Consider the following 27,983-nt stretch of genomic DNA (forward strand, 5'->3'; position numbering starts at 1 on the left):
TCACTTAAGACTTAAGATTCACTTAAGATATAACATCTTCACTTAGGATTCACTTAAGAACTGTGGGAGGAAAGGTGGTATAATGACCAAAGTTACAATGGCATTGAAAAAAAGTGACTGATGACCATTTTTCACACTTAGCGTCCATTTTCATACTTAGCGACCGTTGCAGCATCCTCATGGTCACGGGATCAAAATTTTGATGTTTGGCAACAGATTCGTATTTATGATGGTTTCAGTGTCCTGGGGTCATATAATCACCTTTTGACAAAGTCAAATGGGGAAACCAGATTCACTTATGTTACTAACATATCAGCTGCATTTATTCACTTAAGAGCTGTCTCAAGAAAGGTGATATAGTGACCAAAGTTACAATGGGATTGAAAAAAGTGACTGATGACCATTTTTCACACTTAGCGACCATTTTCACACTTAGTGACCGTTGCAGCATCCTCATGGTCACGTGATCAAAATTTGGATGTTTGGCAACAGTTACAATTTATATTTGTAAATTGTAGTTATGTTGAAATAAAAAAAAACATTACAATACTATTTTTGCGTTATATGAAAAATTTTGTTACTCCGTATAAAAATTTTAATCACCCCCCCCCCCCCCCCGGTCAAAGGTGTCCCTCTTTACCAATCTGAAAATCTGGTCACCTTATTCATATGTCATTGGAGGGAGGGTATTTCTGGAGGCTTTTAAGGAGACCTTGGTTTGCCTCCTCCTTAAAAAACCATCACTGCCAGGACAACTTTCATCCAATTTCCTTTTTGGTGAATGTTATGGAAAATCTGGGGACCTGACAGCTTCAGAGGGTCCTAGATGAAGCAAATTATCTGGATCCCTTTCAGTCAGGATTCGGGCCTAGTTATGGGATGGAAATGGCATTGGTCACACTTGTTGATCTTTGGTGAGAGTGGGATTGGGATATTGCAACCATCCTTGCTCTCCATGAACTCTCAGTGGCTTTCAATACCATTGATCATGATATCCTTCTGGGTCAGCAATGGGGAATACAGCTGGGTGGCACAGTTTAGTGCTAGTTCAGCTCCATTCTCAAAGCTGATTCCAATCACTGTTAATAGGGATTGAGAGATCGAGCTCTTGGTCATTATCATGTGGCATTCTGCAGGGCTTGCCACTCGTCTCTATTCCTTTCCATTATCCATATGAATCCATATGGGTGAGATCATCTGTCACCATGGGTTCAGGTGTCTGCAGACTTTTGACAATATCTAAATATATATTGCTACTCCTGGTGACCCAAATGATACTCTGGTTTCCCTCTTGTGGTGCCTGGAGGCTGTGGGGTTGCAAGGGCCTTTGATTGAATCCTGGTAAGACCAAATGGCTTTGGGTACAGGAGGCGTTGTCATCTTTCAATATGAATGAGATGGCACTACCCTGGTTCAGAATTTTTGGGGGTGGGGGTGGGGGGGCTCCTGGACTTGCAACTCCTGCCCAAAGAGCAGGTGGCAGTCGTGGCTAAGGAGAAACTTTGGGTTGTGTACCAATTGTGGCATTTCCTGGATCAGGAATGCCTGGGCTCTTTTGTTCAGGAGCTAGATTTCTTACAATTGGGCTATTGTAATGTGCTCTGTTGAGCCTACCTTTGAAGGGCATTTGGAAGTTACAGCTGGTACAGAGTGCAGTGGCTCAGACAGTTCTTGGGATCCAAAGAATGCCCCATATAACATCACTAATCTGTGAGCTGTATCGGCTGCCAGTCTGCCTCCAGGTGCAATTCAAGGTGTTGGTAATCATCTTTAAAGCAGCTGATGGCATAAGAGCAGACTACTTGAGGGACTCAATTGGCTTGGCCCATCCCATCTGTGCTGGCATGCTGCAGGCTTGATTATTCTGGCTGGCAGTGTCCAGGAGAAGTGCTTTCTTTGCCATTGCACCTGTGTCAGCCTCAACCCTCCTCACCTTTCATAAGGGCCAGTAGACCTGACTTTCCCAGAGTATAAGGGAGAAGCAACCTAGAACTAAGGACACATTTTCTAACAGTGAACATCTTGCCTTCAGAAGTTCTGAATGCTCCATCACTGGAGACTTTTAAGAAGGGACTGGACAACTAATTGTCTGAAATGGAATATGGTATCCTGCTTGTGCAGTGGGTTGGACTAGACGAACTCTAAGGTCTATTCCAACTCTGTTATTCTGTTATTATTATTTTCTTCTGAAATGATTTTTACCTTGGATAGTTATATAAAAGGCAAATGTCCATGTTTTCAATCCAACTTATACGTTCTCCATATTGTTGCACAAAATTTACAAAAACAAGAACTCATCTGAACCCAGAGTCCAAAGGTAGAGATGTTGGTAAATAATTACCCTGTATTGATAACAGTAAAAGAACAAATGGATTTTATTTTAAAGGATCATGGAAAATATGTTATTTAAATGTGATTGGGGCTCCAGTTGCCTTCTTCTTTCAATATTGTCTCATTGAAACCGTTTCTGGGAGTTTTGAAGAGGAAAATAACTCAGAAGAGGATGGAGCTGACATGGACAGGAGTTTTGCTTCTTCTCTGTATACTTTTCACTCTTGTCTCATATTTCCAAATGTACAAGAGAAAAGGACAGCTGCCCCCTGGACCTGCTCCATGGCCTATTCTGGGGAACCTCTTTCAGCGAGATGTACTACCTTTGTATAAACATTCTCAAAAGGTAAGGCTAGTTAACTCTTGTACTTCTTCAAAGTTTCTGACCTTTGAAAGATATTTATAGCTTCTTTAATTGCATTAGCTTGATTTATTTTTTAAAGAACAATTTTATTTGTGGCTCATTTCTTCAAAGGGAATTGTAATATAAAGTCACCTTGTAGCAATCTGATAAACCAGCAATGGAGGTTTCAAAGTTCATTAAAACATATAGTAACAAGAAAAACTTTAGAAAAAATAAATCTATGATCCTCAAAATTGTATCGTTTGGATTACCGGTAGCATCAAATTCACTGAAAATTCCATTTGATTCCAGATTGTTGAAATGCAGATACAACCTCTGTCCTAATAAAGTTCATCTGGGCTGAAAAAAATCTAGATGATAACTAGATGCCATCAAAGACATACAGAAACACAAAGTCTTTCCTATAATATTATGGAAATCCAGTTCCTTGAAGCCAATTTAGGTAACCAGAGATAGTTTGTCTTCATGAATGGTAGCATTTTGTTCCTGCTTCCATCCTTCAAATGAATCAATTATTCTCTTCCACATTTTTTCCCATCTGTAACCTTTTTTTGTAAAAATAAAATAAAATATCCAGCCTGAAATTAATTCAAAAATTCGAAGAATATGGCGAAGTGGCAGGACTAAAGATCAATGAAGACAAAACAAAAATGATAACCAAAAACATGACAAAAAAGCAAGAAGGAACTGGAAGTAGCAACCAGAATGCAAATTACTAAGAAAGTGAAATACTTGGGGATCTGGGTGTTGGCAAAATATTCCACAATTAAAGACAATAATTATAATAAATTGGTGATACAAATAAAGAAAGATTTAGAAAATTGGAAAAATATTCCGTTATCACTCATGGGATGTATAGCGACAATTATAATGAATATTTTGCCAATAATCTTTTTTATTCCTGATTCAAGCTGCACCTATTAAAAATTCTTTCAAAAAAATTCTTTCAAAAATTAAAATAACCGCTAGGTTCATTTGGCAGGGACGAAAAGCGAGGATTAAACTAAAGTCAATGCAAGACAGGAAGGAGAGGGGCAGCTTAGCATTACCAAATTGGGATTTATACGCATCAGCAGTAACAATAACATTGGTGAAGGATTGGGTAGAGCTAAAGAATAAAAGAATTTTGACCTTAGAAGGCCATGATTTGCAAACAGGCTGACATACATTCCTATGGGATGACAAAAATGAAATGCAGAAATACTTTCAAAATCATTTAATCAGAAGAGCGTTATTGCAAAAATGGCTCAAAATAAGAAAAATCCACTATGTGAAAATCCCAAATTGGTTATCACCAACAAAAAGGATGACTCACCCAAATTTTATAGATTTGAACAAAATGCTAAGATTCAGAGTCTTAATTGATAGATAGGGACATTTAAAAACAATTGAAGAATTGGCAGATCAGAACATGAAAGTTGACTGGCTAACTTACCTCCAAATCGAAACTAAATACAATAAAGATACTAAATTATATGACATCAAAACAGAACCACACAAATTGGATAAAATTATTCAAAGCTCAGATAGAAAGATGATAGGGAGAATATATAAATTCCTCCTGAAGTATAAAATGGAAGAGGAAATTATGAAAGAACAAATGATAAAATGGGCACAGAACTTTGGCTATAATATTGAATTAGACAAATGGGAAAAATTTTGGGGAACAAACTTAAAAATGACACTATCAGTTGCATACAAGGAAAACCAGTACAAAATGTTTTACAGATGGCACCTGGCACCAACAAGGTTAGCTAAAATCTTAACAAATACCTCCCCAAAATGTTGGAGATGTGAATTAATACACTGAACATATTACCATTTATGGTGGACCTGTGAGGAGGCTAAATTTTTTTGGAAAAGGATCAAAAATTGGCTGGAGGCAATAACGGGTTAAAATAGAATGGAAATCTGAAGTATTTTTATTAGGAATAATGTCTGCGAAATACAAAAAAGAAATCCAGTATTTAATACTACATATAATTACGGCAGCAATGATTGCCTTTGCCGAGAAATGGAAAAACAAATTAATTCCAAGCGAAGATGAAATAATAAGAAAGGTTATGGATTATGCTGAAATGGACAAACTAACTAAAGAAATCCAGGGAAAAGAAGAATCAGAATTCTACCAGATAAGGGATAAATGGTATAGGTGGATGGAGGAAAGAAACAAGAATCAATGAAGGAATATAACAAAACTCAAAAAATAATAGTATCAGTAAAATAAAAGGGTTAAGAATGGTGAAATCCAAATGAAATACAATAGGAGAAATAATATAAGGTGAGTGGTATCGATTGATAATTGTTATTAGAACGAACAGGAAGCTCCTGTTCATATTGTATTGTGTAAATGTGGTGTACATCTAGGTTTTGTGTGTGTGTGTTTTACATGTTTCTTAATAAAAAATAAAATAAAATAGTCCATTAGTATACTTCTACGTCAGTGGCCCTTTGCAATATGATTCCTTGTACATTGTTTGAAGCACTCCTATATATTCTTTCCTTATATCCACATTCCATTCAGTCTGTTGGGAAATTGATGTACACTATATGTTGTTATTTTTCATGAAATATGTTAATTTTTATTTTTGCAATACTTTTACATTCATGCTTAGATTTTTCACTTCTTTCCTTTTCTTCTGAGTCCATTTTGTCATGGCCTGTGCTTTCTTTATTTATAGCAATAGCACTTATAATTATATACTGTTTCACTATGCTTTACAGCCCTCTCTAGTGGTTTACAGAGTCAGCACATTGCCCCCACAATTTGGGTCCCCATTTTACTACCTCAGAAGGATGGAAGGCTGAGTCAACCTGGAGCCTGGTGAGATTCGATCTGCCAAATTGCAGTCAGCTAGCAGTCAGCAGAAATAGCCTGCAGTACTGCATTCTAACCAATGTGCCACTGCAGCTCCTAATGCCAGAATGGTGAACATGGCATGAGTGCCACAGGTGCCACGCAGAGCCATTTAACAGGGCACGGAAGGTGTTGCCGTGTCAGCTGACTTCAGCTTTTTTTAAAACCATTTTTCGCCCACCCCAGGCTCCAGAGGCTTTATAGGTGCCTGGGGAGGGTGAAAAGAGCCTCCCCCCGCCCCGCCCCCAGAGCGCAAAAAACAGTTCTATGGGCAAACCGGAAGTTCGGGAACGATCCTACAAGGAGGGTAGTTTTTAGTCCTCCGAAGGCTTCGGGAAAGCTCCTAATCACTGTCCTAATTAATGTATGAATCAAATATATCAATGGCAGACTTTTGAGCATTACAGAAAGATAATTCTTACATTTTGAAAAGTCAGTTCAACCTGGGCCTATTCCTTTTCTGTTTCAAATTTTTATTAGTTTATCAAAATATACAATACAAAATAAAAATAATGGGCAACTAGAGGAAGGAAAAAGAAAATGAAAGTTAAAGGGGGAAAAGAAAAAAAAGTATTAACTTCTGACTTTTTAGCACAGTAGAAGATAACATTACAGCCGCTTTAACTTTTTCTTTTTGCACATTAGAACACACTACTTATTTCTATAACAACAATCTACTTAGTCAGCAAAACCAAAATTAAAGTTTCATTTTTTTTCATCACAGGGATAAAATCCAGAAGTTATTTCTAAATGAAAAAAAAACCATAATTAATTATATTATCTTCTTTGAACAATCAATTTAAACATCTCTGCTTTTTCTTCCTTGCTGTTGAAGCAGTGCAGAGTGCAGAGAAGATCAACAAAGATGATCAGGGGACTGTAGGTTAAAACATATAAAGAATGGTTACTGGGATTGTGTATGTCTAATTTAATGAAAAGGACTGGGGTAACACCATAGTAGTGTTCCAATACCTCAGGGGCTGCCACAAGGAAGAGGGAGTCAAGCTATTCTCTAATGCACCTGAAGGCAGGACAAGAAGCAATGGATGGAAACTGATAAAGGAGAGTAGCAACCAAGAACTAAGGAGAAATTTTCTGACAGAAGAATTAATCAGTGAAAAACTTTCCTCCAAAGTTGTGAATGGTCCAACACTGGAAATTTTTTAAAATATCTTGAACAATCATTTGTCTGAAGTAATATAGGGCTCAGGCAGGAACCAGGGTGTCAAACTCGTGACAAGACATTGTCATCGTGATGTATTGCAACTTTTTCCCCTTTGTTAAACCAGGGGTAGGCATTTCCAGCGCAAGACACATCTTATCCGCAGGCCCCATGGTATAGTATTTCCTGCCTGAGCAGGGGGTTGGAGTAGAGAACCTCCAAGATCTCTCCCAACTCTGTTATTCTGTTTACTAATATTTCTGTTTCCACTTAATAATTTTTGTAAATTGTCACCATTTATTTTAACAAAATTCATTATATCCTTTCAAATTATTTAACCTTAAAAGGAAAAAAAGCACTTTTCCCCATCCATTTCAAAACATTAAATTTTTCTGTAAAAACATTTCTAAAATCAGTAAGTTCTAATACATCTTTTTAAAAATTTCCTCTTAACATACATACTTTCAAATTTGCTTTCAGTAATATTTCACAAGCTTTAAATATTACTCAAAAATTATATATAGAAGAAAAAACAATGTCCAAACTCATTTTATAAACACAGCACGAGCTGCATTAGAGCTTTCCTTCAATTTCATAGATCAAACCAATAAACATCCAACTAATTCCAATTAACTCATTAAATTTAAATCAGTCCCTCCAAGTTAACCTCGTAGAATTTTTTTTTCTTTTGGTATACATGCATTTATAGACTCAAAACTTTTCTTTAAGATAATACATCTTTTTTATTTAAATGCTCCTTAACATAAATACTTTCCAGTACACTTTCAGTAATATTTTACAATCTTGAGGAATAACTTAAGCATTATATAAAAAAAATACATTTTCAAAGTGTTATATAAACACTTCCTTTCAGTTACAAATATCAAACAGATAAAAATCCATCCTGATTCCAATAGACTCATTAAATTTAAATCACTCCCTCCAGCTTATCTTCATAGTATAACTTTTCTTCTTCTCTAGAATGTCAATCAAGTAGTTATAAACTCTTTTTATCTAGGATTTTTCAATATTGTTAATATCAATGAAGAAAAAGTCCCAAACTTGCCTGTTAAGTTCCGGGTGATGTACGTATCTGTGACTCACCACAGTCCTTTGTTGATACAGTTCTTTGTGGTGGCTGAGCTGGAATGTCTTTAGCTGGGGTTGTCTCTGTTGGAGTCCATTCAGGCTGGTTGCAGACAGAGGTTCCGAGATGGTCACACGGTTGATGTAGCAGCACCACGACCTGCTATCTTTGAGTGCTACCTTGTAGGAATGCAACCCAGTAACGTCCACTACCCAGGCAGGAATCCAGCAAGAGCTCCCAGCGTGGTTGTGGGCATAGACAAGGTCACCCAGTTTGAATGACTAGACCTGGCTGATCGAGTCTGCAGGGACCTTGGAGGAGTTGTCTCGGTGCAGCCGGTTTAAGTTGGTCCACGGGCCATGACCCATTAGTAGTTTGGCTGGACTCCTGTTGGTGGTGGAGCTTGGTGTAACATGCTGGACCAGGAGGTACTCACCTATCTGTGTTTGCCAGTCCCCTGGGCCCATCCTTGCCAGTGCTTCTTTTGCTGATCAGACCATCTGCTCAGCTTGCCCATTGCTAGCAATGGTGCAATCCAGTGGTGGGTTGTGGATCCTGTCACAACCGGTATGCTGCACATGGAACCTGCATCCTAGTCCGGCACATGTGCTGCGCATGCATGTGCAAGCCACCACTCTGCAACACCCAGCTGCTCGGCAGAGGAGGCTCAGGCGCCATATGCTGTGCACGTGTTCTCAATAGGCTGGTCACGTTATAAACACTATATATAGGGTGGCCCAAATGAGCCGCCATACTAATTTGATGGCTGCTGCTCCCAGATACTAGCGGTACGGCCATACTGAGCTGTATCGCCCAGATCCCACCACTGGTGCAATCAGGGCATGACGAATACCATGACAGCTCGAACTTGCTTGATATGAGCTATGGCCTGTTGTCCAAAACGAGGATGTCTGGTAGTCCATGGGTCAAAAACAGCCTTTTAAGGGTCTTGATCATGGAGTCTGAGATGATCGATTTCATGAGTACCACCTCAAGCCATTTTGAGTAAGCATCCACAACCACGACAAAAGTCTGTCCATGGAAAGGCCCTGAAAAGTTAATATGCATCCTCGCCCAAGATGTCTTGGGTGCTTCTCACTCGCATGCTGGAGTGAAGGGGGGGGGGGGGCTGGTCTTGACTCTTGGCAAGGCTGACAATATATGAAACCCAATCAGCAATGGCCTTGTCTCAGTTGGGCCACCAGACATAAACGTGGTTGAGCGCTTTCATCCGCACAGTGCCTAGGTGGCCTACATGAAGAGCTTCCAAAACTGGCTGCTGCAGCCTCTGACGTACCAGCACACAACTCCTCCAGAGTAGGCAGCTCCATTGAACGGAGAGCTCATGTTGCTGGGATGTGGAAGGGAAGGAACTTTGTGTTAATTGGCCTCTTCGGCCACCTCCTCCACACCCAGTTGAGCACCTGGGCAATGACATGGTCCTTGGCAGAGTGTGTAGCAATCTCAGTATCTTTCTTACTTGTTGAACAATAAGAAAAAAATCCTCAAAATGGCACAGATCTTCAAAGGAATAACAGGCTGTGGCTAAATAAAATCTTTTCTAGCTTAATAAAGATTAATAGTCCTTAAAAGTGATTAAGAAATCAAAGACACAACATTTGAAAAATAAATTCCAAAAAGTGTGCTTTTCAAATAAAGTGATTTCAGCATTCCCCCTTCAGCTCTTAACTTACCATGTTCTGAAGCTCATCTCCTGAAGCTAACTTGCAGACTGTTGCTGTATGGAAGATGGATGATTCTAGAACTCTCCCTAACCCAGGAGAGTCATATAAACTAAAGGAATGTTGGTTTCTTCTGTTTAGAAGAAAAAGTGACAGTCTAGGGAAAGAAATCCTTCTCAGGGAGCTCCTATGATCTCTCCGTGGGTGTGTTGTCAGTTGGTCATCTTCACCAGAAGTCCCAAGGCCTGTCCTTGACACAGCAAATAATCACTTGACCAACTTTAAGAAGCTCTCACCAAAATATTTTTTCAAGCTTAGTTTTACCTTTGTAACATATAACTTTGTTTTGTTAATGATAAAAATAAAACTTCTGCATTTTGGTTCTTTTGTGGTAGTATGTCAGAAGTATAACCAAAGCAGAGTTTTATTTCGAGGAGCTCAAAGCTGTTCTCTTCAAGCTAGGTTCTATAATCCACAACAGTTGATCTGCAGTCAGGGTAGGCAGAGGAGGCAGAGCCTCACCACTGTCATCACGAAAAGAAAAAAAAAATTAAAAGGTAGTTGCTGCCAGAGTCACAGTGGATGACTCTGCTTAGTGATTAACCGTTTAAAAAAGCCTCTAAAAAAGTGCCCTCTACAGTAGGAGGCAAGAGAACCAAGTGCCTCATTTAGTCTGACTTTATGATCACTCGAGCAGAGTTAAGCAAGGGTTAAAAGGCAAAAAATTCCTTATGTAGATGAGGCACGTGGTTCTCTTGGCTCCTCCCATAGAGGGCATTTTTTTAGAGGCTTTTTTTAAACAGTTAAGGAGAGGAATCCATTGAGGACTCTGGCAGCAGCTAACCCAGCCTGACCTCAGCAGCTCTTGCCTTTTTCCTTTTATATTTTTACATTTTTATGATGGCAGGCAAGAGCAGAGTTGAACTCCTCTGTGATTGTGAAACAGCTGGAAAAAGTATGTGGGTCGGAGGGAGGGGGAGGAATTCAAAATTAATGTAATTTGTAAGTAATTTGTGTATGTGTGTGTGTTTGTGCGTGTGTTTGTTTCTTCACTCAGAGGGAAGGGGGTAGGAAAGGCAGGGAGGGCAGCCCACCAGCAGAGGTCAGTCTTTTACCCAACACTGCGGACGGGCTGCTGCTTTCTTTCTTTTGCCCAGAGGCTGGCAGCTCAGGCGGGCTGCAGCCTCTGAGCAAAAGAAAGAAAGCGATTGCCCGCTGCTGGCTTTCTTTTGCCTGCAACTATGTCCGACATAGAGGCGGGCAAAAGAAAGCCAGAGGCAGGCGGCCACTTTCTTTCTGAGAAGTAATCCCAGGAGCTCTGGCCGCCTCCCGCAGCGACAGGAGCAGCAGGTCCTGGTGGGGGTCAGCACCAGCGAGTCCCTGAAGGAGGCCATCAGGGCGAGCAGTTCCAGGTTGAGGTGCTCGAAAGCGGGCGAGAGGAGCTCGGTGGAGGCGGGCGGGGATGAGATGCAGGGCGCCCGAGCGAAGGAGGCCAGGTCGGGCAGGCCAAGCAATGGGGAGGCATGGCGGGCACTAGAGAAGTGGAAGCTCTGGTGCAGGAGGTGTGGGGAGGCTGCCAAAGACCGGCGTCTCCTCAGGGAAGTGGCAGCGGGAGCTGTAGGAACACTCACTGTGCAAGTAGAACTTGTGGCACAGCTCCGTCTTGTACTCGAGGTGGCAGTTGACGGAGCGCATCTCGGACGAGCCGTGGGCGAACTGGCAGTTGGCGCCATACTTGCAGCGGCAGCTCTCACTGAAGGTGTGGCAGAGCTCAGTCTTGTAGTGGGACGATGGGGCAGGTGCGCTGGGCAGCTTGAGCGGCGGGAAGCCCCGATGGCAGGGGCGGCTGCGGCTGTGCCGCCTTGACTTCGGTCAGGCTGACCGAGCGGTCCAGGCGCAGCAGGCCCCACGGCTGCTCGCCCTTGGGGCTCCAGGGGCTGCGCAGCGACCACACTGCTGAGTCCCTGCTGCCTGGCAGCGTCGCCTTAGAGGAGCAGTCCGAGCGGCCGCAGGAAAAGGCAGAGGTGGGAGCGTCCAGCTCTTTGCTCAGCGAGAGGTTGATCAGGTTCTGGTATAGGTTCCGGACATCCAGAATGGAGCTCATTGTGCCATTATTGCCATCTCTAGGCAAAAGAAAGAAAGTGCCAGCCCGTCGCTGGCTTTCTTTTGCCCGCCTCTATGTCGGACATAGCAGTGGCCATAAGAAAGCCAGAGGCGGGCTGGCGTTTTCTTTTGTCTGCTTGTCAGAACTCAGGCAGGCAAAAGAAAGAAAGTGCTTTAGACAGTGGGATGTTGGGGCAGAAGACTGCCTAACCAGCCATAAACCTCACTGCATGTCACTGATCCACAAATACCCACAAAGGCTAACATATCATGGTCTATCACTTACCTGGTAGGAGATATATATCATGTACTGGATCATAATTATATTGAAGCATTTTATAGGTTTTAACAGTTATTGAAGTTCTGGCAAATTTAAGAAGTATTTCAAAAATACTGTTGGAAGAAATGTCCTTCTCGGTTCAGTTCCAAGTGGGGAAAAGACACTGGAAAACATGGAGGCTGCTTGGAGAGGTGGTTTAATGGTGGACAGGATCATATGGCTTGAGCTCCTGAACAGAAAAGGGAGGAGATGCTGAGAGTGCCCTGGTTTTATGGCCTATCTGGGTCCCACCCCAGAGCTTCCCATTCCTGTGTAAGAAATGCATTCTGATTGGTGGTCAGACTTCCAGGGGTGGCGGTGGGAAGGGTCTTAGCTAACTTTGTAGGCTATCCTGAGAACCAAGCTTCTTTGAATTGCTGGCTGATATAATTTTCCCGGGTGCCTTGTAGTGAGTTTCTGGTTGCTAGATGGATATGCCTGAAGGGGGTAGATCCTTATTATATAGAATAGACTGGCTCAGGCCTTAATGGCCCATTGAGAAAGGTGGATGGAAGCTGAGTTTCTGACTCCCTTTTAAAGAAATTTTTCTGCTCTTTTAATATTTCCTAAAATATTTCATTATTTTATAGAGGGGTTTTAACTTCCTACAATACTTTATAATAATTTCACCAAAAATGGTTTGCCACCTAATTAACTGAATTTTCATCTAATTTTGTCCTTAGCTTGCTGAGAAATATGGACCTATATTTACTGTCTGGAATGGATCAAAACCGATGGTTGCTCTTTGTGGGTACGCCATGGTAAAAGATGCTTTGGTAGATCATTCAGAAGAATTTGGTGGGCGAACTGAAATGCCTGCTCATAAGCAACTGTTCCAAGGGATAGGTTGGTCCCTTTTCATTTCTTCATTAGTTACTGTTTTTCTTTAATTTTCTGTAAACATTGTCTGAATGCCATTAATAATATTGATAGTTATGAAAGATTCACTTGAAATGTCTTGTAAAGATGTAGATTTGGTCATGTTTCTTGAAAAAACTGGTCGCTTCTCAAGTCTGCTCAGATTGTTGCTCACATGCAAAATTACAACCACAACAAACAATAACAATAATTTGACCTCTAAATTGTTCGTTTGGGAAGACATACAAAGTGGTTTACCAACAAAGACACTTTTTGGCTTATGTTATCCAAATTAATGTTGAATATCAATTTCATGTGCCTTCAAAATAATTTGGATTTTGAAGAAGCAGGATTGAGAAAATATTGATGCCTTTTAAGCTTTGATGTTGGAGAAGATTCCAGAGAAAACTCTTGAGAATATTATGGATGCCCAGGAAAAAAAAAATCATTGAACAAATCTCTCCAGAATTTTCACTCAAAGCACAAACGACTAGACTTAAATGATCATATTTCAGAAAGATCGTGTAAAGGCTTAGCTCTCTAGAGAGAGTTGTAATCATGGGAAGTGTGGTAGGAAGGAGAGTTAATGGAATTAGGTAGGAATGATAAGCATATCAAAGTCCTCAAGAACTGGGTTGGAGAGAGGTTGTAATGGACAAAATCTATGTGGTTGCTTATAATTTACAGTGACATTATGGAACATAATGAAGCAACCAAATAAGAGAGCAAGTGGAAGGTACTTATTTTCTGTGAACAAAACCTCTACTATACAAAAATAACTGAATTCCCATTTTTTCTACTTACTGAAAAGAGAGATTGAGATTTGTTTTATTCATATACTGCCCTATTCCTGGAGGGACTCAGGGCGGCGAACAACTCAAAAGGGGAAAGGGAACACAAAAGTACAAGACAAGCATCAACCCCAGGCCTGCCAACACAGCCAGGTTTTAACGGCTTTTCGGAAGGCCTGGAGAGAGGTGAGGGTCTGAATCTCTGCGGGGAGTTCGTTCCACAGGGCCGGAGCTGCCACAGAGAAGGCCCTCCCCCGGGTCGTAGCCATATGGCATTGGCTGGTAGACGGAACCCGGAGGAGGCCAACCCTGTGCGATCTAATGGGTCTTTGGGAGGTAATTGGCAGCAGGCGGTCTCTCAAGTACCCAGGTCCAATACCATGAAGGGCTTTATAAGTGACAACTAGCACCTTGAAGCGTATCCAGAGACCGATCAGCAGCCAGTGCAGCTCGCGGAGGATAGGTGTAATGTGGGTGTACCGAGGTGCACCCACAATCCCTCGCGCGGCTGCATTCTGGACGAGTTGAAGTTTCCAAATGCTCTTCAAGGGCTGCCCCATGTAGAGCGCATTGCAGTAGTCCAGTCTTGAGGTCACGAGGGCATGAGTGACTGTTGCGAGTGCCTCCCGGTTCAGGTAGGGATGCAACAGGTGCACCAGGCGAACCTGGGCAAATGCCCCCCCTGGTTACAGCCGACAGATGGTGTTCTAAAGTCAGCTGTGGGTCCAGGAGGACTCCCAAGTTGCGAGCCCTGTCTGAGGGGTGTAAAATTTCACCCCCCAGCCTGAGTGATGGAATGCTAACCAAATTTTTGGGACGGAAACACAACAGTCACTCGGTCTTGTCTGGATTGAGCACAAGCTTGTTAGCCCCCATCCAGACCCTGACAGCCTCCAGGCACTGGCACATCACGTCGACCGCTTCACTGAGTTGGCATGGGGCAGACAGATACAGCTGGGTATCGTCCGCGTATTGATGGTATTTTCTCCTGAGCCGTCGAATGATCTCACCCAGGGGCTTCATGTAGATGTTAAACAGGAGGGGGGATAGGACCGAACCTTGAGGAACCCCATATTTCAGGGGCCTAGGGGTCGACCTCTGCCCTCCCGACCAACACCGACTGCGACCTGTCCAAGAGGTAGGAAGAGAACCATCGAAGAACAGTGCCTCCCACCCCCACCTCTCGTAACCGTCGCAGAAGGATACCATGGTCGATGGTATCGAAGGCTGCTGAGAGGTCGAGAAGCACTAGGATGGAGGGATGGCTTCCATCCCTGGCTCTCCAGAGATCATTGGTCAATGCGACCAAAGCAGTTTCCGTGCTGTAGCCAGGCCTGAATGCAGACTGAAAGGAGTCCAGATAATCGGCTTCATCCAAGGACCGTCGGAGTTGAGAGGCTACCACTTTCTCAACAACCTTCCCAATAAAGGGGAGGTTGGAGACTGGACGGTAGTTATTCAAAATGGCTGGATCCAGCGATGGCTTCTTCAGGAGGGGTCTCACCACCGCTATCTTCAATGCCGTTGGGAAGAAGCCCTCCTGAAGAGAGGCATTCACCATCGCCTGGATCCAGCTCTGCGTCACCTCCTTGCTGTTTGCGACCAGCCAGGAGGGGCACGGGTCCAGTATACACATGGCAGCACTCACAGCTCCAATGGGCTTGTCCACTTCATCAGGAGCAACAGGTTGAAAGTCAGTCCAGAGATGTCGTTCAAGACCTTCCCCCGGTACCCCGGCTGGCTCTGCGCAATTGGAGTCCAGGTCCATCCGAAGCCGAGCAACTTTGTCCATGAGGAACCGGACATATTCCTCTGCTCTACCCTCGCATTTAGGAGGGAGCAGGTCACCCTAAACAAGGCGGCAGGGCGAGACTCAGCAGACGCTATCAGAGCGGCAATATAGTTGTTCTTGGTTGTCCATATTGCCGAGAGGTATGCTCCGATGCAAGCTTTTAATAGTGCTCGGTCTGACTCGGATTTACTGGACCTCCAGCGGCGCTCTAGGCGTCTCTTTTGGCGCTTCATCTCCTGGAGGTCCTCAGTAAACCAAGGGGCCCTCCTGGATCCACTGCCACAGATCGGCCATAAAGGCGCAATCCGGTGGAGAGCCTCAGACACCACCGAGTTCCAAGTAGCAACTAAGGTCTCCACTGGGCTGCGGGCGAGAGTATCAGGCATAACACCAAGCGCCGTCTGGAAACCCTGGGGATCCATAAGATGTCTGGGGTGGAACCACCTAATCTGTTCCTCTTCCCTACAGCGGGGGATTGGTCTCCGAAAGTCAAGCCTCAGTAGGAAGTGGTCCGATCATGACAGGGGCAAGATCTCACTACCTGTCAGACCATGATCACAACTCCACTGCTCCGAGAGGAATACGAGGTCAAGTGTGTGCCCCGCTGAGTGAGTCGGACCCTGGATTACTTGGGTCAAGCCCATGGCTGTCATGGAAGCCATGAACTCCTGTGCTCCATCAGAGTGTTCGCCGAGCGAAGGCAGATTGAAGTCCCCCAGTATCATAAGTCTGGGGAACTCAACTGCCAGCTCAGCTACTGACTCGAGGAGCAAGGGGAGGGCTGTTGTCACGCTGTTCGGAGGCAGGTATGTTAACAACAAGCCCACTTGACCCACAAGGTCCATCTTCACCAGCAAGGATAAGCTCCGGAGCAGGGATCCTACGAGGAGCTAAGGACTGTCGAATAACAATGGCCACTCCCCGCCCCTTTTCTCTGGGGTCGTGGTTGATGAAGCACCTGAAAACCTTCTGGGCACATTTCGGTGAGGGGGACTCCTCCCTCTGGGCCCAGCCAGGTTTCAGTAATACATGCCAGGTCTGCCCCCTCATCTACAATTAGGCCCTGGACGAGGGGAGCCTTGTGAACCACAGACCTGGCATTTAGCAATAGCAACCTGGGACCAGGGTCCTGACTACTCACGCCATCTGGCCTTGGAGTGGAACTCACAGGGCCGGAAGGAGGGATCCCTCTGACATAGGGAACCCTCCTTCCCCGGTAATGGCTCACCCTGAAGTTCCTGCCATATCTGCCCCTCCCCAATATGACCCCAATATTCCGGCCCACTCCCGCATCTGTGGTCCCTCCACCCTCTCCCCCAGCAGCCGAATTCACCGGCAGGCCCTTCGACACACACATCCAAGGGCCGGAACCAGGCCTGGGTCCCCCTGACACTTCTGCCAAAGCACTCAGTGCAGGAGGTAAACTCAGCTAAACTCCCGGCCCACCAAACATACCCATACATACAATCAATCAATCAATGCCCACAATACAAATTAAAAACAGAAAAACAGCAATATCATGATAAAAGTGGGAACATTCAGTCAATCACAATCATACCACACACTCCCCATACATTTAAAAATAATAAAATTGTAAAAATTACAAATATATAAAAAATTATAAATCTGTGCAATCGCCATTTATATAGTCCGAAGAGGCCAAAGAGGGAGTAGTATCCAAGCCTCCCATACAAGTGTCTGAAGTCCAAGAAATAATAGCGGGGGCATATGATGGTAACCCAGCAGTAGTCCAGAGAGAAGCCAGGAAAGTCTGAGAGGCAAGTAGGCCACAGGCGATGAATGATGGTGAAAGTTGTAGGGCCAGCCACAGGCAACGGCGGCCAGCAATGCCCCTCCTTGTCGGAAGCAGAGAACACCCTGGAGCCAGAGAAACCCCACGATAAAGCGGGGGAAGCCCCACTCCCAGCTGTACCATGACACTCCCGGTGGAGGCAGCCCGTTGGTAGGCCATCAGGCTAGCAACCCCACTCCCACCCTCACCCTAACCCTAACCTTAAACTTAACCTAACTTAAACTAACCCCACCCCATTCTAATCTAGCCCTACCCTGTCCCTAGCCTGACCCTACAGCAGCACAACAGCAGAAGGAGGCGTCAGACAACCTGCGGGGGTTCGGGTCCCCCCAAATAGTCACCGACAGCCGCTTCCACGGCAGCCAAGATGGTGTCAACCTGCTCTTCCAGGCTCCAGCAGGTATCCTCGGCCCCGACAGTTGGGAAGTCCCCACCCGGCCCTCGCCACAGGCGGCACCACAAAGTTCACAAGATGGTTAGTTCAATTCGCCTAGCTACTTGAGTGATGACCCCAAAAAACTCCACAGCATCCTCTCTGGGTATTCGCAGCGCTTAACGGCAATCACAGTGGGATCAGGGCTTCCTCAGAAACCCTTAGCCAGCAGGCAGCAAAGCCCCACCAAAACCGCTGAGCCGCAGTATCCTCTAAAAGAGTCTAAAAGCAGAGCCAGGGCAGTCTCAGGCCGTAGTGTTCTCAATCGGCCTCAATGGCCACGGAAGTCATATGGGAGCTCCAGCAAAGTCATCAAAGTCAGGGCCCCTCCCAGGGTCAAGTCATCAAAGTCAGGGCCCCTCCCAGGGTCAAAACTCCCCTAGGGCAGCTGGGCCACGGCGCTCCCAAGCCATGCCATTCACAAACAGCCTCGGCGTCATTCACAAACAGCCCCAGCATCCATAGGCGTCTTCAACCGGCTGGGCTGCGACGTTCCCAAACGGCCATGGCATTCCTGGGTGGCCCCGATGATTGCAGCAGTCAGAGGACCCCTCCCAGCAGCGGGGCAGCGGCGTTTTCAAACGCCGTTCTAGCAACTGCGGTGCTCTCAGCTGGTCTCAACAGTCACGGAGCGCAGATAGAAGCTCCGGTAAGATCTCTCGACCAGCTGAGCCGCGGTGACTTCAAACAGTGTCGGCCTACTAAAATTGCATCTTAGTACAGAAATCTGTCCATGACTGACCTAAAGACCTGTCCCTATCAGTGGTGGGTTTCAAAATTTTCGCTACTGATTTGGTGAGTGTGGCTAGGTGGCCATTACAGCTGCAGCGGGGATGAGGGCAGCCTGGCAAGCTGGGTCCCTGTAAATGGCACGGAGGTGTGGCCAAATTGTGGGAGCAGGTGCAACACATGGGATGCTCCCCACAGTTCCTCAGCTCATCTGAGCTGCAGCTGAGCCTGCTGGCTTGAGCCAGTGGACAGAGATACCACAGACACCCGAACGCCAGACTCCACCATTGCAATGGCCCTGCCTGCATTGCCACCAGTTGGCTCCTGAGCTAGGAGGTAATGGTCTGCTCCCTCTACCTTCCAGATTGCCAATATGAGAGTGGCTCTCCAGGAGCTGCAATGGCGTGGCTTTGTCCTGATGGGGAGGGAGCCACCCAGCCCGGCAAGCTTCATAGTCACATGGCTGTGAAACTTGCTGGGCTGCCCTGTCCCCATCCCACCATGGCTTCGGGAGACATTGGCCGGTGGGGAGGGGGAGGTAGCCTACTGTGAATGCTTACCTGCGTGTAGGCAGGAGGAGGTAGTTCTGTGGATGCACATGGCGAAGGTGAGGCAGAGCAAGTTTCCAAACCAGTTTGGGGGCATGGCCAGCTTGTAGTCTCTATCGGTTCAGCTACCCAGGCCTCATTTCCACTACTGGTTTGCCTGAAGTGGTATGAACCGGTAAGAACCCACCTCTGATCCCTATCCATTTCAGATTTATAGTAAGGTGTGACATGATTTGCACAACCTCATTCATTCTTCTCCTAACATGAGAGCACTCAAGAATGAATAGATAAAAACTGCAGTTGATCTGTTTAGTAATTCAAGCACGAAGACTTTTTTACTGTAAAAGTGGGGTGGGGGGAAATTGTAATGTATAACTTTTTCCCCTTTTGCAAAATTTGAGAACTGATATCACTTTGTGATTTGTTTCCTGTGTCCTTGGTTTCAGGTCTGACCACCGCTATTGAGAAGAAATGGAGGGAGCTGCGGCGGTTCACACTGTCCACCTTGCGAGATTTTGGGATGGGGAAGAAAAGAATGTCTGAGAGGGTGCAGGAGGAAGCCCTTTGTCTGGTGGAGGAAATGGCTACCACAAAAGGTTTAAAAAAAGAATCTGGAAAGAATTTGTTGTATTATATGAAGTTGCAAGAAAACTGGATTCTACACTAAATCTCTAATTCTCTGCACTTAATTGCACAAAATAAAGAAAAACTTAGATAGGCAGTGAATGTCCCCCTCCCTTTTATTTTCACAGTATTGTTCAGAAGCAAAGGAAAAAGTAATAGAGCTGTTTCTCCCTCTTTTTATCCAGTGTTAGCTTTTGGCTTGATAAAATTACAAGCTTGCTGAGAAATACTGAAAACTTACTGTGGCTGCAACGCTGTGAGATCAGAAATCCAAGGAAGTCATTAAATGGAGCAATTATGGCTTTATAAAATTGCAACTTTGCTGAAAACTAGTGAAATGTTAGGCTGGATGCAGTAACACACATCAAGCAAATTGAGAAACCAGCAAAAAACTTTATGGATAAAGGAGACAGGGAAACTGAGGAAGGTAAGGAACACAGACATAAGAATAGGCTCCATGAAGGACAGAGATCCGTAAGGCAACATGGATATGAATTAAAGGGCCACAAATAGAATTTATTCAGGGAGTTGAATCAGCTTTGAAAGCCATTCTTGTGGCTACATCTCTTCTGGAAGGAGATAAAAAATAAATAGGAAAAAGGTGTATTGGATTATTTAAAAAGAAATTGGGTAGGTTAGCAGGAGAGAAGGATGGAGATAACAGAGTGCTTGGTTACAACTGGAAAAAATATTTCTTTAAAATAATCACTTAAACATAATGCCATATTGAACAGCAGGAAAAATCAGCAGCCAACAAAAGGGCAAGATAGATAATTTACAGGGAGCAATGAAACCATGGATAATGATTTGCATTTATGGGGAGTTTGCATGAGGGTGGAGAACTGAAAGGCACTGTGGATCTGAATTAAGCAGTCATAAATAGTATTCCCTTAGTGACTTTGGCGCCTTTGAATATAATGTTTAATGGACAAACCTCTGAAATGGGGAGGGAGAAATAATGGAATGACTTATAAATGATATTATTTAAAGAAACATAAAAAGAAAAGAGGAAAAGAAAGAGTTTAGAAGGAGGAAGGAGGGAGAGACAGGAGAGCTTAGAGGCAAAACCTTTGAAGATATGAAGAAGGGAAGGGACAAGGTGGGAAATGCAGGAGAAAACGGCAGAAGAAGGAGTGAGAAAACACTTCTTGACTGAAGGAGACAGCAATAAGTTTGTGAAGAAACTCTAGCCGTAACAAGGTCAATCTTTGAATATATATTTGGTCAATTTCAAAGTGGAACATGGAAACGCTATGTTGCCCATTGATTAAAGTGGTTATAGGATTTTAATATTGTGTTTATATTCCATTCTTAGAAAAGAGGGAAAGAATTAAAATTCCAATTTCTCTGGCCTCAAACACTTTTTATTGCAGTTTTGAGATGAGATTTGAGAAAGGGAAGATCCACATTCATTGATCCCATTCATAAACATTTGTGGTCCTTCTTTTCTTTTCTTTTTTTTCAGGGCAGCCTTTTGACCCAAGGAGAGTTATTGCAAGTGCTGTTTCTAATGTGATATGTGCTGTTGTTTTTGGCAATCGATTTGATTACAAAGAAAAAACCTTCATAGAGAACCAGAAGATTCTCGAGACTCATTTAAGATACTCTGTTAGTATCTTAGGATTGGTATGTTAATCTACTTGATCCTCTTCTTGTCATGAACCCCTATTTTAAGTAGCAGGTGTGTTTTTGAGTATAAATATCCAAGTCAGAAATCTAAACATTAGATCTGATGAGCTAATAAGCAGGGGAAGGCAAATCTAGACATCCAAGCATAAATTGATTCTCAGCAAAATCTCTTCTGGAAGGAAATGGTTCCGAGGGAACCATTTCCTTCTTCCATAACTCCTTTGGGCCATGTCAGATTCTGGACAGATGTAACATGGAATTTTTAGACAGCTCCCCTATCTTTATGCACACAGCCAGTTTGTGTCTTTGCCTCTTGGAGGACTTTGGTCATTTTCAGCATTTGTGGAAGAGATGGGTGAGGCTAGGGGAGCAGTGGGAGAATCCCTTGAGAAAGTATCTCCTACCAGGAACTCAACCCAGATGAGGAGAGATCTGGGGGAAAGCCTTTCAAAGACTCTACTCTTTAATTAATCTATTATAAATATTAATTCCCATTATAGTTTCCAAGATATTGCATTTATCTGAGAATAGAATTAAAGATAGCATACTGAAATCCTTGTGGTTCTTGTCTTCTTGGTTTTGGGGTCATCTGAGAATTGACAATTAGCAATATCAAAGTAAAAGCTACTCTCTGAATATCTGGGGCATTAATCCTCCACCATAATGGTCTAATAAGCTATAGTATTTCATGTGAACTCTGTTACAGGTATACAATACATTTCCAAAAACAGTGACATTCATTCCTGGGCCACACCAAAGCATTTTTGCTAACATTGAAAAGCTCTGTGATTATATCCGTGAGAATGTGGATTTGCACCAAAAGACATTGGATCCCCAAAATCTGCGTGACTATATTGATTGCTTCCTTTTTAGAGTGGAAAAGGTAGGTATAGATGTCATATCTAAATAATTGTTTAAATATCTCTATTATGCATCTCTGTAGAACTGTATCAGCAGCTCCTTGGCCAATTTGAGCTTCCTGAGTTGGCGCAGAAAGAACGTTATTTATAGTGCTTTTTTATGATGTTTTTGATGTTAGGGATCCATTTTAGATCTTCAAGCATGATAGAACCTAGAAATTTGAAGGTCTCTACAGTTGATACTATGTTGTCTAGTATCATAAGAGGTGGTAGTATTTCTACAGTTTTGAGTGTGTTCAGTTCCAGATTGTTCCTGTCATACCACTATGTGGCTAGTTGTTCAACATACCCAATGAGACCAATCACTGTTGTATCATCTGCAAACACCAGTAGTTTAACAGATGGATCATTTGAGATGCAGACATTCGTATATAGAGAGAAGAGAAGTGGAGAGAGAGCACACAGCCCTGGGGGACTCCTGTGCTAAGTGTACAGGTATCTGATGTGATTTTGCCTACTTCACCTGCTGCTTCCTATCTGTTAGGAAGCTTGTGATCCACTTACAAGTGTGTTCAGGTACTGCTAGCTGATTTAGTTTAGTTAGAAGAATGTCCGGTATGATGGTATTGAAGTCTACAAAAGGACCCTTGCATAGGTCTTTGGAGATTCAACATCTTGTAGGATGAAATGCAGAGCCATATTAACAGCATCATCTGTCAATCTGTATGCAAATTGCAGGGGGTCTAACAGCAGATCCGTGATGGTTTTGAAGTGGGACATTACTAGCCTTTCAAAGGTTTTCATAACTACAGATGTTAGAGCAACTGGTCTGTAGTCATTAAGTTCCTCGATGGAAGGCTTCTTCGCCACTGGAATGATAGTGGAGAATTTGAAGCAAGAAGGCACAAGGCACATCTCTAGTGATTTATTGAAGATTTGAGTGAAGATAAGGGCCAATTGTTCAGCACAGACTTTTAAGCAAGAGGGAGTTATCTTGTTTGAGCCTGGTGCTTTTCCTGGCTTCTGTCTGTGAAATAGATCTTGCACTTCCTTTTCTGTGATCACCAGGGGTTGTGAACTGAATGGGATGGGGTCAGTTGTAGGAGGTTTGGGTGCTGTTGGTGTGTCTGAGATGGGGGTTGTGGAGATAGATGACTGTAGTTTCCTTTCAAATCTGCAGTAAAATACGTTCAGGTCATCTGCCAGTTGTTGATTTTCTTCAGCCTTGGAAGGAGGTTTGCCTGATTTCTTAGCTTTTCAAAGTAGCTTCTTTTTGCTTCTCTGATCTTCCTTGTTAATATGTTTCTGGTCTGATTTACATCATTCTATCACCTTTTCTTTAGGCTTCCTCTCTGGAATGATGACGTAGCTGCTTAAGTTTAGCTGTGAACCAAGGTTTATTGTTATTGTATATTTGCAAGTTCCTGGTTGGTACACATAGGTCTTCACAGAAACTGACATATAATGTTACAGTGAGTTCATGCAAGTCCGTAGTGGTATTTTCAAAAGTATTCCAAAGAGCAGAGTCGAAGCAAGCCTATAGCTTTTACTTTGCCTCCTTTCAATTCCAAGTAGAAACTTTATTCTTCTGTTTCTCTTTCATTTTCTCTTTAGGAGCAGAACTCAACTGAGGGTGTCTACACTCTTGAAGATCTTGTGTTTCTTGTATTTGGACTCCTTATGGCTGGCACCACAACCACAAGCCAAGCTTTGCTTTGCAGCCTTCTAGCGATAGCTAAATTGCCACATATTCAAGGTATAAAAATACCCACAAATATATAATATTGTGTTGCTACTCCTAGGGTTGCCACTATTAACACTAAAAAAGAAATGATGGTGTTTAAATAAAATACATTTTTAAAGAAAAAAGTAAGTAAAGATGGAGTTGAGTAAAGTAAACTCACTGCAGGCGGATTTCTGAATTTTTCCTAGGAATATTTGGGCAGTGTTTTCCACTGTCTTCTTATAGATTTTTTCAAAGATTTCCCAATCTAGCTAACATCCCCTTGAAACAAATGGGTTTCCCATCACATCTTGAGATTTTATGAAGACAATTCTATTCAATTGGTGTTGATTCAATCAAAAAGAGGCAAGAGTGATTGAATGTCTATGGAAATTCTCAGACATCTGGGTTACGGTTGTCCCAAAAGTGCTTTTTCAGGAGGCAACTGGACTTTCTTGTTTTTTCTTTCAAGACTCATCCAAGAAGCTTCTTCAGCTCTGACTGGATGGTGGGGAATGGAAGGATTTATATTCCTTGCAGACAGCTGGTCATTTGCATTCTTTTAGAGAATCTTTGAGGCCACTTGGAGATTTATCTGTGTGTTATCAGGGTCACCTGACTAGTGCAAATGGTTCCTGTAATCTGCACTTTTTCTGGAAATCCATTCATCCAGAAAAAAAAATGCAAACTACAGGAACCATTTGCACGATTTAGGTGACCCTGAGGACACAGACAATCTCCAAGCAGCTCAATGACTCTCTAAAAGGTTTCAAATGACTAGCTGTCTGCAAGGAAAATAAATTCTTCCATTCCCCACCATTCAGTCAGAGCTGAAGAAGCTTCTTGGATGAGAAGAAAAATGTCTTCAAAGAAAAAGCAAGACAGTCTAAAGAGTCTGACAGATGTCTGCTCGATGTTTTGCCTCCTGAAGAAAGCATCTTTGGGACAAGTGATTGAATGCTGTAACAACAATTTCGCCCCCATCCAGCAGCAGTGGGATTCACTTACCTTCCCTCACAAATGTGGGAGCATGTGCTCCATATGTGCATACGCACTGCACATGTGCAATTCTCGCATATTACATTGGAATGGGTGGGCAGAGCCTCCTGCAGCTGCCGCAACCAGTTCGCCTGAACCAGAGAGAACCGGCTGAATACCACTTCTGCCATACTGCCATAGACCACTCAACCAACTGCAATAATTTAATACTTGCTGTATGAAATCTTACCTTCCCTCACAAATGTGGGTGCATGTGCCCCATCGGCGCATACGCACTGAACCAGAGAGAACCGTCTGAATACCACTTTTGCCATACAATCATAGACCACTCAAACAATTGCAATAATTTAATACTTGCTTTATGAAATTATAGTATGAATGACTGAAATTAGTATAGTATAGGTTTTCTTGAGGATCATTTTTGCAATAATATAAATGAACATTCCTTTTAACTCAAGGTCATCATCTCCAACATTTTGAAATACACTGCTTCAGACAATGGTAACATTCTTTTCCACAGGAATGTATAATTATGACATAGATGAAAAATAATAAATATTGTTACAGAATGTAATTAATTTTAATTCATAATACCACCCAAAATTGCCTGATTAATTATAGATTGAACCACTAGCTTTTTGAAAATGGGCCTCATGGTTTATGGAGAAATGAATGCTTGTTTGCTGCTGGTGTAAATATTAATGTGTATATGCATACACATATATATTAACAGTTTAGGAAATTAATTTAAGAACTTTATCTTTTCTCCTGACTACTATTTATCCTCTTTTTGGGTGAAGACTCTAAACTTCAGAAAACACACAGAGAAATGCTTTATGCTTACTGCCTCTCAAGATATTTAGTAAGGCACAGAGTGTTCTGACCTAGGCTTCCTGAGAAAGCATGAATCACAATCTTAGTCCCCAAATCCCTCTTTTATTTAAATGGCTATGAATTATAGTCATTCATAGCCCATAACGATTCAAAAACAGTCTAAAGAATCTGACAGATGTCTACTCGAATTGCCACAGACTTTCAGGATAAATTGATAAGCACCCACCTTTATCTCCCTTGAAACACTGCCAGAGATCTAATTGCCAATTAGTTTTGCAACGCCAAACGTATCACAGAGTCAAACAGGACTTCTCAGAGCTTGAACCGATTATACGACTCACACTGTTCTTCTGTCTCGCTGATGTCAGGCTCCGGAGGCAGCTCGTAACTACCAGATGGTCCTGGCCCCCTTCCCTGCTTCCAACCAACTCCAAGACTGACCCATGTTCCTCTTATACTTCCTCACTGTCCAACTCTGCTGCCAGCTCCGCAGGCTACCAGAGAACCACAACAGAGAGATTCAAATAATATGAATCTCATCTTGCACTAGAAAAGTTGAAATGGTATCTACTGAGAAATGAGGAGGAGGAGCCATTGTCCTGGCTAGAATCGTTTTCCCTCAATGTGCTTTGGAACATATATTTCTATATATTTTGTCATGTGCTCACATGACAAAATCTGCCAATATCATCTCAATCTATTCTACTCACAGCTAAAGTGCAACAGGAGATTCATGAGGTGGTGGGTACAAATCGTACTCCAAGCATCGAAGACCGGTTGAAAATGCCTTTCACAAATGCCGTTGTTCATGAGGTTCAGCGATATCAGAAAGCGACCCTTGAAACCTTCCCACGGGCAACAACTTGTGACACAAAGTTCCATGGTTACACTATTCCGAAGGTATGGTGATACAAGTATTTAAGAAGGTTCTCTAGGGAAGAAAGGAAAGAATGACTTAGCTCTTTGAGAAGAGAGGCAATTTGAATAAAAGAGCATTTTGAGAAATATGTATTGAAAGAAATATATATTCCTTCCCTCTTCATTCTTCAAGGTTCAGCAGATAGCTAGTCACTGCTTGTTTTTATTTTAGGCAAGTAGAAAGCAAAGGCACTTTCTTCTCCATAAGAAATAGTATCATTTAATGGCATCTGTTTCTTCCTCTCCTTCTAGTGCACGGCTATTGTGCCAGTCTTCACCTCTGTACATTTTGACCCTCTTCATTGGGAGACTCCAGAGAAATTCAATCCCAAACATTTTCTGGATGAAAACGGGCAATTCAAGAAAAAGGATGCTTTCATGCCATTCTCAGCAGGTACAAGCCTCTGGAACAGATTGTATTGCAAATTCATATGCTTACCTGATCCACCTTAGTCTTTTATCAGATACAATTCCAGTAAGTACTTCCTAAATAACCTCTGTTTTCTTCATTGCTATTGTAGGGAAGAGAGCCTGTCCAGGGGAGGCCCTGGCTAAGATGGAGATCTTCCTGTTCTTCAGTGCTCTGCTCCAGAATTTCACCTTCTCTCTGGTTGGGGACACCAAAGATGTGGATGTAATGTCTTTGTTTATGGACTTCAGTAATAATCAATATCCCCTTATACGAGCTGTTAAACGTTCCATGGACACTTATGGTCAATAATTAGGAGAAAGTCCCTACATTAATAGATACTCAAAAAAAGCATGTGGGATGGTTATTACATTTAAAGGCAATCTTAAAAATGATGTAGAATACAAATGTAATAATTTTTATAGTAATGGTATTCTGACCTCTTATCTGATGATTTTATTATTTTGGCACAATTAATAATACTTCTGAAATACTTAATAGCTTGCCCCCCAAGCTGTATTCACCAAACATTCAATATATACTCTATACTGTAGATTTAACTATGCAAGGGTCTCAGTTAGAAGTATTATCACAAATTGATGTTGTGGACTAATCTATATATGAAAGTAACAAGGAAGATCTTGTATTAGTACACTTTGGCTAAATGCAAGATTGAGTCATTTTCTGTTGACATCTAATGGTTGTTTTAAAGACTGACAGAATGAATATTGTATCTGATTGAACTATAATATTTTCTATATCTAATCTCTGATAAATAACTTTATTATTGTGGATAATAAAGAATTAGAACATACAATTTCAGAAAATCAATGGTTCCAGATCAGTGATGGGTTTCTGCCGGTTCGCACCGGTTCGGGTGAACTGGTTCATGAAATTCAGTGAGCCGGTGAGAGGAGGTTCAATTGGTGGATCCGGAAGTAACTTCCGGAATGCCTGCACCATCCCTGCCACTCCATTGACCCGTTTAAAAGTGTGGCGCCAATGGCCAACATTCCTCTTTTGAAAAGAGTCTTTCTATTTTGGAGACTTTACTTTTGAAAAGAGTCTTTTGTTCCCGAGCAGCTGTTGCATCGCGCTTGCTGACCAGGTCCTCCATT

At 42.9% G+C, this 27,983-nt stretch overlaps 2 protein-coding genes across 2 annotated transcripts; one reads left to right on the plus strand and one right to left on the minus strand.

The window, feature by feature from the left end:
- Positions 1 to 2,021: 2,021 nt before the first annotated feature.
- Positions 2,022 to 27,767, plus strand: LOC148048119 (cytochrome P450 2C14-like). Its single transcript, XM_087709803.1, has 9 exons — positions 2,022 to 2,677; positions 12,589 to 12,751; positions 19,316 to 19,465; positions 20,959 to 21,119; positions 21,829 to 22,005; positions 23,597 to 23,738; positions 26,251 to 26,438; positions 26,709 to 26,850; positions 26,978 to 27,767. The coding sequence occupies exons 1-9, from the start codon at positions 2,504 to 2,506 to the stop codon at positions 27,175 to 27,177; spliced, it is 1,497 nt and encodes a 498-aa protein (XP_087565929.1). The 5' UTR covers positions 2,022 to 2,503; the 3' UTR covers positions 27,178 to 27,767.
- LOC148048120 (mRNA decay activator protein ZFP36-like) lies at positions 8,684 to 11,587 on the minus strand. The gene is given in 4 exon segments (XM_087711155.1): positions 8,684 to 8,833; positions 10,773 to 11,058; positions 11,060 to 11,313; positions 11,315 to 11,587. Coding segments are annotated over 4 exon segments (963 nt in total).
- Positions 27,768 to 27,983: the final 216 nt, after the last annotated feature.

This window comes from Thamnophis sirtalis, unplaced genomic scaffold (genome assembly GCF_051295495.1).
Source record: "Thamnophis sirtalis isolate CommonGarterSnake01/CBP01778 unplaced genomic scaffold, rThaSir2_p1.2 scaffold_3, whole genome shotgun sequence".
NCBI lineage: Eukaryota > Metazoa > Chordata > Lepidosauria > Squamata > Natricidae > Thamnophis > Thamnophis sirtalis.